The 12,237-nt window shown below is 41.4% G+C and overlaps 1 protein-coding gene across 7 annotated transcripts in view; it reads right to left on the minus strand.

Annotated features, from left to right (window-relative positions):
- Positions 1-2,721: 2,721 nt before the first annotated feature.
- Positions 2,722-12,237, minus strand: part of klhl5 (kelch-like family member 5) — a 55,995-nt gene continuing 46,479 nt past the window's right edge. For all 7 annotated transcript variants that reach the window (XM_018695746.2, XM_018695744.2, XM_051070643.1 and 4 more), the window contains 8 exons: positions 11,121-11,307; positions 10,726-10,950; positions 9,991-10,066; positions 9,444-9,530; positions 8,368-8,442; positions 7,862-7,999; positions 7,168-7,339; positions 2,722-5,591 (listed from right to left, as the gene is read on the minus strand). In XM_018695746.2, coding sequence (XP_018551262.1) covers positions 5,535-5,591; positions 7,168-7,339; positions 7,862-7,999; positions 8,368-8,442; positions 9,444-9,530; positions 9,991-10,066; positions 10,726-10,950; positions 11,121-11,307 — 1,017 coding nt within the window. In that variant the 3' untranslated portion in view covers positions 2,722-5,534. The remainder of the gene's footprint in view (positions 5,592-7,167; positions 7,340-7,861; positions 8,000-8,367; positions 8,443-9,443; positions 9,531-9,990; positions 10,067-10,725; positions 10,951-11,120; positions 11,308-12,237) is intronic.

Raw genomic sequence — 12,237 nt, forward strand, 5'->3', positions numbered from 1 at the left:
CAGCATAACTGTAAATTCTCTCATTAATCATTGTGCTTCCACCACAGATCCAGTAGGCGGCAGCCTTGTACAGTTTCTATGACTTTTTTCTCTGTCAGTTTTCCTAACATCTGCCTTGTTCCATCTTATTTTCTCTGTTACCTTATAATCAATCAGTGGGTCTCATTTAAAGGAGGCAAACAATGTTTTCTGCTTTTGTGAGTCAACAGTGAACAGGCCCACAATAAATCAAGGTCAGCTGCTCCTTCTCTTGTGCTTTTTCATTTTTGAGGAAAGGCAGGACGGGTGGGGGAGTGGGGTGGGGTGGGACAGTTTCTCATATATTGATGGAAGGACGACAGCTTATTTTCCCCTGTACAAGCCTGGGAGCTGGGATGAAATGCCAGCTGTGTGACACAAATGTTCCTCACTGTGCTCCAGCACGCCAAAGCAGAATACACCCTGCTGACTCAGACCTCATTACGATGCACTGAAGGGAGCAGCTGTATGATTTCCAAGCAAAATGGTAAAATTGGAGCAGCGAGATGGAAAAAAAAAAAAAAAAAAAAAACTGATGAAAAATGAATGTTGTGAAATGTTTTTGCCAGTGAGACAATAAACCCCAAGGGAGTAGAGCAGCTAAATGTTTTTGCAATTTACGGTACATTTTTTAAAATGAAGTGCTGCTCTTCGATAACAAATAGAAATGAAATCAGTTTAATACAGTTATCTTGTAATCCTGCAATGAATCATGAAAAGTCATGATTTACTGTATGTACACACATTTTCCTGTCCCCATTAAACCGAGCTGGTGTTAAACCTCATGTGCCAGAAGAAATTAGCTTCTGATTGTTTTGTTTTTTTCACTTGATTTGTCAGCTCCTTGATTTTTTATTCCCTTAAAAAATGTCCCACAGGAATATTTTTCTGTCCCATAGGGATTATGACAGAATTGTGCAGGTGTTACAAATAGTCCTGATGGACATTTTGAGAACATGTGCAGGAAGTCTTCACAGTGTGCAGGACCTGATTTCCTGTACTGAAGCTTTTACTGTCATGGAGGACATTTGTATATTGCAGGACTAGAATCTGTAGATTATGGCTGTGCTGTGGAACATAACAACGCCTGAAAGAATCTGATATGGGTTGGTTAATTAGTGTTTGACTGCTCCCTATAGGACAATCTAATTTTGTGATAAAGTGAATCAGCACAATGTAAACTTTCATGAACTTTGAGAAGTTCTGTACCAAATTTAATTAATTACGCTGCAAAAAAACAAAACAAACAAAAATGAATTCATTCATTATCTATACCGCTTATTCTTGAGGGTTGCAGGGGGGAGCTGGAGCCAATCCCAGTCAACACTGGGCGAGAGGCGGGGCACACCTTGGACAGATCACCAATCCGTCACAGGGCTGAAAAGAAAATATATTGTAGGAATGTTTTGATCAATATATCATTCTATTACTATCCTTAAAACTACATAACAATTCTAAGTCAGCCCAACATGCACAGTAAATCATCTCAAGACAACAAGATGTCTGACTGTTCTGGCTGGACTGAACAATATTAATGACAGTTGACAAAACAAACTCACCACATCGGTACAAAGACACATTTTGATAATTTCACAAAACCTTCATCAGCAGATAGAGTTTGCCTGGTTGTCATGTAATCAGTGTTCTTAAGTTTTAAGGTAAAAAAAATCTAATCATCTTATTCCACACTGTCTGACAGTATCACATAACTATATATTCTGTATCATTTTCCTCCAGCTCTTCATTGAAGCTGTATGATGTTTATACTCAGTGACATATTGAAACCAGAGACTCCAGCATCATTTACACATTTCCCTAAAAATCAGACAGTTTTGGCATCTTTGAAAACTTTGGATCTCCACTAGAATTCAAAAGAAAGCTGTGTGGGTTTGAACAGTGTTTATCTGCACAGCATAAGTTTGTAATGCCTGACTCACTCTCCTGGGGGGCGGTGGGGTAATTAACCTAGCTGGTAGACGCTGATGTGGACACCTGCAGGCAGCACTGTTAGACACTGTGGGAAAACATCCAGCTGCATGTCTGTTTGCAGGTTACCTCTGCATTTAGGTGTGGAGTCAGCACAGTCTAGCACTGTCTGTGTCCCTCTTGTTCCTGTCAGACATAATGGACTCAGGTGCCGTTAAGGCGGTGAGACAAGGTCACAGGTGTCATTTCTCAGTGCCACCGGGAGCCGTTTTGTTAGAGCTGGTTATGATTTAAAGCTTCCCCAGCAATAAATAACAGAGTGAATCAGTTGGCTACTGGCTGCTGTCCCGGGGTTAAAGTATCCGTAAATCGTGAGCATTCCTCTTCCTCCTCCTCCTCACACACTTGTTTCAATCGGTGAACAGTTCAACCTGCTGCTGCGTCTCTGGCTCAGGCTGCAGCTTTTAAGTTAGAGCATCTACACTTAGCAGTAATGAGGATACATATTAACCTGCAGGCTTAGAAAATGGATTCAGAGCAGTACTTGCACAGACACCTCTGAACTGCAGCGGCCATTGCTGCGGCTGCAGTGATGGGGATGCTGTTAGAGATAATAGCCACATATAAACATACAAATTTACACCATAATGGCATTTATAGTGATTGTGACAAATGTTAACTGCTTGCAAAAACATCTGTGCCATAAACATGATTTAGCTGCTATTGTTAAACTGTCGTGCATTAGTATTTTACACGGGGAAAAAACAGAAACAAATGTTAAATCACATCCTGACTTTAATGTATAAAAGACCAATAACAGCATATTACAGCAGCTTATATTGTACATACATAATTTATAATGTAAACGAGGAGGTGAAATATTCTGGTACAAAAAGAGGAGGTGAGCAGCTGTACCGTTTCTCACCAACCCGCTTTATTACACCTCTTCTTCATCTGAATTCACGGTACAAAAAGGAACACACAATAACACATATTTAGTGGGCACTGTATAATATACAGCATAATGCAATAAGACTGCATACAGATTTTACATGTATTTATGTACATAATATACTTGAATATATACCTTGATTTGGAATGTCTGTCTTTATTTTCAACCTCTGACTGGAATCAAACTCTCTGACAACATCTACACAGTGGAGGTGACACACTTCTTCTGCTGAGATCTTAAGAGAATTACTCTCTAAATAAACAGCGGGCAGGTCTGAAGGGGAAGAAAATAGAATAATGCAGCAGTGCATTAGGCTTGAATAAACATCAGCTCGGCTGTGGGGAACTGCTTGCCTGCCCGTCTATGCTTTTTAGATGTCATGCCGGCAAATTTGGGAGGCTTTTCAATCTTCGCTGACTCCTGGGGCACTTGGCTTTCAGCTGTGTGGTGAAAGTGCATGTGTGTGTGTGTGTGTGTGTGTGTGTGTGTGTGTGTGTGTGTGTGTGCGTGTGAGAAGTGCATCCTGGGGGCTACATTAGCTCTAGATCTGTCAGTTCAGACAGGATGCCTGCTTTTCCTCTCAGTGTCAGGAGTTAGCTTTCTGTACACTGGTTACAAACACACACACACACACACACACACACACACAGACACACTGGCACACAAGTCTGTGCAGCTATCTTTGCTAGGACATTGCACTGACTTCCATTCATTGTAGACAGTCCAACCCTAACCTTAACCAGAACCTCATTTGGACCAGGCTTTGGTCTCCATTAAGGCTACCGGTCCCAGCAAGGTCCAAAAATGTTAACAAAAACGCGACAAGTAATTGTGTTTGTCCCATCGGGGGACAAACACAATTACTGGTACAGCATAAAATGACTGTGACATGTCTCCCTGTTAAACCTGCAGTCAGAGTCTCTGTGTTCTTGGTGTTTCTTGTTATGTAAGCTTAGTTAAACAAACCCACAAATATGAACACATGAGGTCGTTTCACAGGGATTCATTTTCCGCTTATGTCTCATGCTTTGTCTGCAGCTGCGTCAAATCTAATAATGCTTTGAACTCCACATCAAACAAAATGTCTGCACCGGCTGAATCAACGTTATTAAATTCATGCTCTCATTATAGCGTATGTTGTTCATTTTGTCTGGGTATCCAATTCTGCTGTAAAATGTAGTGGTGCATGTATTTGTGCGTGCTTGCTTGTGTGTATGTGTGTGTGGTGATGAAATGGGAAAATGGGGATGAAGAGAAAGCAGCAGGGAATTGAAGATGTGGAGAGGGGAAGCGGGAAGATTCTCATTTGAGATAAAAATATACTCCTTGCAATCTCTGAACACCCGAACACATGTGTACACACAGACACACACACACACACACACACACACACACACACACACACACAGACACACAGACACACACACACACACACACACACACACACTGAAGAAACATCCACGGTGGAGAAAAAGTAGGTAGCTGGCAGACAGACAAGCTTGACTGACCCTGTATAAAACCAAGTCTGTAAATAGCTGACCCTCTGCTCTGCAGGAAATTGAAAACAAAATTTCCCTACAGGGATCAACAAACGGCCACAGTGCTGTCTTCATTATTCCTCAAGTCTATAAACCCAGTTACAGAGCTTAGTACTGTTAAAAAAAAGACTAAATAAGTTGGATAATTTGCCAGTGTAGTGTGTAAAAAAGCTCCAATAAATTGCATATCAGAGTACACTGTATGCTTCAGATGTGAGCTGATGCAACATGGAAGACATACACACAGAAATATTACACAAAGCACAATGATATGTTTTTGATTTAAAAGAATAAAGAGGCTCATGGTTCCTTACAGTAAAGCTGTTTACAAGGTTGTGCTGATTACGTCAAAAGTCTTTCTTTTATCTGTCAATGGGTAAGAGGGGGAAAGAAAGGAGGAGAGGACTTGCCAACTGCAGCATAAAAATAATAGGGAATATATTAAAATAGCATCAATACACTCTATCAGATATTGTTAGGAAAATTGAGAGCGTAAAATGATGAGGCATCTCAACCGCCTTGACAATCTCTCTCTGGCTCCCTCACCTTTCTGTCATCAGAAATAGAAGCTGAGAGCAACCATGTAGGTTTGTGCGTGTATGAGTGTGTGTGCGTGTGTGTATGTGTGTGTGTGTGTGTGTGTGTGTGTGTGTGTGTGTGTGTGTGTGTGTGTGTGTGTGTGTGTGTGCGTGTGTGTGTGTGTGCGTGAGTCTCCCACCTTGTCTACAGGAACAAAATAATAGGCAAGAAAAAATAGCTGTGAGACAGCTGTTCTGTCATGCTCAGATAAACACTGCAGATCCCTTTTCATTGTGAGTGTCAGTGGCAGAAGTTATCAGGATGTTCGAACATGAAAACTTTATCAGAGAACTGACACATGACTTAACCCTAACCTCGACCTAAACATTAACTGGCAGTCTTTAAGGAGAGTAAAAAAATTAGAATTTGCCCAAGTGTAAAACCTTAAGAGTGTTTTCCCCCCCCCTTGGTGTAGGCAGATGGATCTCTCGGTGCAAGTGACCATGTCAGTGAAAAAGAAGAGGGTCTCTGAGCCACGTCAGGTACAGTCCACCAAACGTCAATTGTTTGTGTTTATGTTTTCACAGTCTGACGGCCACTACGCACGCTCCTGCCCTGCCCAGACACAGAGGTGCTACCTGAAATTAAGAAAGAAAGGAAAAAAAAGAGAACACGAGAATCTGGATATTAATAGGTGAAGTTATGGACTGTCTAAAAATGTAATAATTCCTCTTGCATTGAAGCCAATTTGTGGTTATGACATCAGTTTAAACTTATTACTTATTGGATACTGTCAATACTTTGCTGAAATCAATATCAGTATTTGTCTTAAGAGAAAATTAGCTGTCATCTTGTCTCTGAAAACCAAAACCCAAGTCAGAAATCTTATTGCAATCTTGGACTCAAAGTTAAACATCACATCAATTGCAATTAAAAACACAATAAAAATCACAAGATTTACATTCAGGTAGGATTTAGAGAAACTACAGGGGCAGGGACGAGGGGGTGGGGTGAAGGTGCCACAATTTTTCCAACTGGTTTCCAACCTTTTTGGCTTGTTGACCCCTAAAACAAATCTGCATCTAGTCCTTATGCAGGTTGTACATCTACACTGATCAGCCATAACATTAAAACCATTTGGCAGTTTTAATGTTAAGGCTGAATGGTATATATATATGTGTGTGTGTGTGTATAGTATATATCAGTATATATAGATATATATTCAGTATATATATCAACGTCTATACACTTTTGAGGCCCAAGTAAGTCAAATTATCCAGATATAAGAAAAAAGCAAAGATTAAAAAAAAGTCTGAAAAGGTAAATATGAGCTTGTGTCACAGAAATGTTAGTCCTGGTTCAGAACCACTGGTCCGTGAGGTTTAATTACGTGTAATCTTATTAAAATCAGCAGCATTGTGTATCCATCCAGAGGCACCACTGTGAACAAAATGTGATTCCTAGAGGAGGCACCAAATACTTTTTCCTTCAAGTGAAGCTTTCATGTTTTTGTGGTCGTTTGCCCCGTTTTGTTTCGTAGCTACTGCTGTTTGAGCTGTCAGTCTCCTAATTTTAAACATAAACTTAGCACCCATGTTATATGTCTTGGAAGTAAAAAGATTGACAGATTTGTGCTAAAGCATGCAGGGGAAGCAGTGCTACTAGGACGAGACAGACAACACATCTGTTTGTTTGTTTTGTTTCAGTTTCTGACAATGAACAAAGGACACATTTAATAGTCTCCACGTGTCCCCTCTACATCTCAGTTTATCCCCATCCCTCAACGTTCTCTATATTCTGTATCCGCCCACCTACACCCCTCTTGTTCTCAGCATGGCGCAGTTTTCTAAAATGGCAGATTTCCAGCGACTCTGGTTGGAAATCCTCTGAGGCTATGCAGGAGACGGGGTTTAAACTGAAGTGTGATAGACTCAACCTGAATGAGATCGTTCAACTTTGAAACAGTCCTCTATCTTCCTACTGCTGCAGCGACAAGGACAATATTAGCATGAGGAAAACACACATTTACATAACAGTGAAAACATGCCAAGAGGAGGAAGGTCAGACTGTGACTGTGTTTATACAACAATTTTATTGGTGTGCATCATGTTTTCACTAAGCTACAGTCAATGTGTCTATATGAGAATAACGCTTATCAAACGGCACAGTAGTGTGTGTGTGTGTGTGTGTGTGTGTGTGTGTGTGTGTGTGTACCTGTGTCCACTCATTTGTCTGAGGGTCATAAGCTTCCACAGTATTGAGATACACCTGACCGTCATAACCGCCCACAGCATAGAGACGGTCACCAAGGAGACAAACACCGACAGCATCTCTGCTGATGCTCATGGGGGCTACTGCCGTCCACACGTCTGTCTGAGGGTCATACCTGCACGCACACACCATACACGCAAACATTCACATGAGTTCAAACAACACATTAATTAAAGTAATTTCTGTTTGTTCTTTTTCTTCTTGACAAACAACAGTACTTTGGACAGAGCTAGGCTAGCTATTTCCCTCTGTTTCCAGTCTTTATGCTAAGATGACCATATCCTGACTCCTGCTCAATACTTTACACATGGAAAGAAAGTGAATAAGCATATTTCCCAGAATGCTGGATTATTCCTTTAAGACCACTTTTTGTAGCACTGAATATCTTTAATCATTATAATCTAAAAGATAACATATATATCTATATATACATTTTTACCATCAGCTTTTATACATAGGGAACTTAAAACAGACACAGCCATCACATTAAAGACTTCAACTACAACATAAATCACATAAAAAAAACAACAAAAAACCTATTAAAGTTAAATTTCTAACGGTAAATATGTATGATACATTTGTCACATCTCCTTAGTCAAACAGCAATAAACAGATGCAGGCATAAATGTAGACTTACCTCTCCACACAGTCACTTAGCCGAGATGCCAGGGATGAGGCTGGAGCATCGTGACCTCCGATGGCATACAAAAAGCCATGCCACGTGGCCACACCCACACCTCCACGTCTTTTAGCCATTGGAGCACAACCACTCCACCTGTAGATGGAGGTTGTAACCATCAGAAAGACAAAATGAACATTCACATTGTCTCCAGGCACTGAGGAAAACCTGACCAATGTGCCAACGCAAAATTTGCTTTGTCTTTTTTTAAGGAGATTATTTGCCAGGGACCAATGAGAGGCTCCTCTCAGGCGTTCCAGTGGAGACCATAATGAGTACTTGATAAACAGAAGTTGTTTGAATGTGGTCTATTCTAATGTCCTGAGAGGGTTTGCTGTCTCCTTTGATCTGTGGGTAAATAACCTTAAAAGCACAGAGGCGGTTCACTGGAAAGAACAGCAGGACAGGAAATAAAGCAGGAGACAGCAATTAATTCTGTTCAAATGAAGTCCCTCGTCTCCGACCTGTTGGTGTGAGGGTCGAAACACTCCACCGAGCGCAGGCAGGATGAGCCGTCACGACCTCCTACTGCATACAACCTGAGGAAGACAGAAGATGGTGTTATCCCTACGGACACACACACAAAGCACCACACACATTTCTGGACTCTAATGGAAGTCCCTTTTCAATTTAGTGACACTTAAACAGATGGTACAAGAGTGTGTATCTGTGCTTATATGTGTGTGTGTGTGTGTGTGCAGGTTTCTTGGGGACAAAGAGAGGTGAGCAAAATCAATCAGCCAACACTCTTGGGGCATCACAACCCCGAGCAGTCACTCATAGTGTGTATGTATGTGTGTGTGTGTGTGTGTGTGTGTGTGTGTGTGTGTGTGTGTCTCTGGATGTGGAGTTGGGAGGGTGAAGAAAGAAGTGCATCAGAACCAGTCAAGCAAATAATGAGCTCCATCAGGCAAAGAGCCCAGAGAATACAGAAAACACATACATGCACACCCACAAACACACACAGCCTTGCGCACACACACGACTGCTGGACATGGACAACACAAACCAGTTGTTTCTGTATTAATTAGCATCTATAAAGCCCTTCTCTGTACAGTCTCTCTGAAGCACTAAGATGGTAAAAACAACGGTGCAATATTGCGATTTTAATCATTTCTGCTGTCGGCTGCTGGAAAATTCTGGGGCAAATGAGAGGATTAAAGCCCTGAACTTCTCAAACCCTACTATTAATTTGTGTGTGTGTGTGTGTGTGTGTGTGGTTTCAAGTTGTACAGAAGTTCTCCACTGGTCTTATGGGTCAACAGCACATGTACTGTGATAGAAGGTGCACTGGAACATGGCCAGTACAGTAAATGATGCTCCATCTTGTGTCTAAGTCCAGTGATTTTACATGACATTAATTTGGCAGATGTGTTTGTCCAAGAGCGGTTCATAATGAGAGGATTTAGCATCCATTTAATAAGAACACAGGGAAAAGACCAAAGGTGTCATAAAAACGATGCACCAATACTTAATCTTTAACTTGGGTGTAGTGTAGATTAATGAAGCTACATGCATGTGGATCTCTGTGCTTACTTACTTGCCGTTGAGTACAGCTACTCCCACAGTGCTTCTGGGTGTAGCCATACTTGCAACAAAGCTCCACTGTCGAGCTTGGGGGTCCCACCTACAAGAGTGTAAACAACTTGTCAGTCTTGCACATTGTGGTGTAGAACTGCAATTTGTCTATTAATCAATTTTAAAATGTCAGAAAAAAAAAGCCAAAATGTTGTGGTTCTAGCTTCTCAAATGTGAATATTCCCCTGTTTCCTTTGACTTCTATAACTATAAACTGAATAACCTGGATCTTCTGACTGTTGGTTGGACAAAAAAAATCTATTTTTAAGACGTCACCTTGGACACTAGGACACTGGAACAGGCATTTTCACTATTTTCTGACATATAAACCAACTAATTAACTAAGAAAACCACTGACAGATTGATCAGTAATGAAAATAATAGCTGAAGCCCTAAAATGGAACATGGCAGTTAAGTCGCTGCATTTTCGCAGCTGAATCATCAAGCAGCAAAATCTCTTTCCAAAAACACTGTCCCTGTTTCTCCAGCTGTGTTCAACATCCTCTTACCTTTCCACTGTGCTGAGGTAGCTCCAGCCGTCATGTCCTCCTACTGCGTACATGGGCCCCTCTAGCACAGCTACACCTGCAATACACAACCACATGTGCATGATTAACTCATGGCAACTTACCAACACAACACCAGCTTGGACACGGTTAGGACAAGAAGTGTGAGTTTTTTATTATGTGTGCAGCCACACCCAGGGCATTAAGCATGCAGAGTTAGCAGCATGTTGACACCTCCATACTCAAGGGATTTATTTGCCAGAACATCTGTGCTGCCAGATGTGTTTGAATCCCTACCTCCCTTCACACACGTACACGTTTATTTAAAAAAATAAATAAATGAAGCACCAGCACAGCACGCTTCGTCAAATCTTGTCAATGGAATAGCAGGCTTACACAATGAGTGAGGAGACTGTCCTTCATACAAGATATCACAAGTTAAATCCACTCTGCTGAAGTGTCCTTGAGCACAACACGGAATCACTTACTATGTGCTCATGACGTGCTGTTCTGTTGCTGAAACTGACCTCTGACTTCACTGTGAAAAAATTGTTTTCCAGCAGAAATGAATAAAACATCACAAAAACTCAGGTAACTGTATTTTTCTAAACTCTACTTGTACGATGCCATACAAATACCTTAATCAACCCTCTTACAAATAGCTGCCCTATTACCAGCAAGTACTGACATTGAAGACTAACTGAATACGTTTTGAGCTGATCTTTCCGAGGTGCTCACCTAAGCCATGTCTGTGCGTGGACATGGGAGGCATGACACTCCAGGTTTTGCTGTGTGGGTTGTAACACTCCACGGTGTTGAGGGTCTTGAGTCCATCCCGGCCCCCCACCACGTAGAGACGGCTGTCGAGGACAGCGACTCCAAACTGTAGTCTCCGTCCACTCATGGTGGCTACCTGCCTCCACGTGTCCCGACGCAGACAGTACTGCTCGATACTGGTAGCACCTGGAAAACACATAAACATGTAAAATGAAGGGGGATTAAGCTTCACACTTCTCTAACCTTCATTGAAGGATTTATTGCAGGATTTTTCTATTTGACTGCATCAGTTTTAGCTAGCTGTACCTAATAAACTGGATATGTAGTGTATGGATTGATGTAAGTGGCTGTTCTACCTTTCGTAGCGTCCATGCCACCCACAGCAAACATGGCCCCTACGGTGGCCTTGCGAGGACGTGTACGAGGGCTCTGTAGCAGGGGCCGACGCTGGGGCAAGAGGTGATACTTCATCCCCTCCATTAGCAGCCGCTGGCACTCCACACTGTCCCGGAGCAGAGGGTTGGACTCTAAATCTGCCAAGAACTATACACAAACAAACAAACAAAAATGGCACAACATGATGAAAACACAAGGACATGTGGCAATTGCTGTCAACAATCAGCTGAGACAAATGCAGTGTGTGTGTGTGTGTGTGTGTGTGTGTGTGTGCTGAGGGTGTGGGGCCAGTGTGGGTTACAATGTTATCACTGATTGTGGAGGTCTGAGGGTCGAAAGAAAGCTGCTCTCATTGATAGAGAGATTAGATCAGATCAGACCAGAAGCCATTAGTGCTAACATGCTCACACACATACACACTCATGCACACACACACACAAGGATGTACACACTCATCATCTGACAAACTAGAGGACTAATCTGTCTTCAACCTCTCATCAGTTTTCTAGTCCATACCCTCTAACCTCATCTATGAACAGAACACACATACACATACACAAACAAACACACACACACACACACACAGCCAGGGGCTGTAGCATGAAGCACTTCAATCCACCAGTATGTTCCTTAAAATACATCCACAGGAAATCAGTGCCTGAGAGAGAGGCAGGGTGGTGAGAAGCAAGTTTTCCCTGAAGGCAAGAAGGCAAGAATTAGATGATTTACATTTAGATAGGTGTGTGTTTGTGTATGTGTGTGTGTGTTAATAGATGGAAAGCAGAAGAGGTACCAGAGAAGTCAGATTAAAAAAAAAAAAAAAAAAAAAAAAAAAATATATATAATATATATAATATAAATATATATATATATATATATATATATATATATATACACACACACACACACACACACATATATATTGAAGTTTCCAGACTGTGTATATATCTGCATCTGTGTGCGTTGAAGTCAGTGGCAATGTTCAGAAATGGCTCAATCACAGACAACAAATATTATAAAAGATATATGATAAAGAAAAAAAACATAATTATTTTTAGACTCTCATTATCTTCTGTG

Source organism: Lates calcarifer, linkage group LG5 (genome assembly GCF_001640805.2).
Source record: "Lates calcarifer isolate ASB-BC8 linkage group LG5, TLL_Latcal_v3, whole genome shotgun sequence".
In the NCBI taxonomy this organism is placed as follows: domain Eukaryota; kingdom Metazoa; phylum Chordata; class Actinopteri; family Centropomidae; genus Lates; species Lates calcarifer.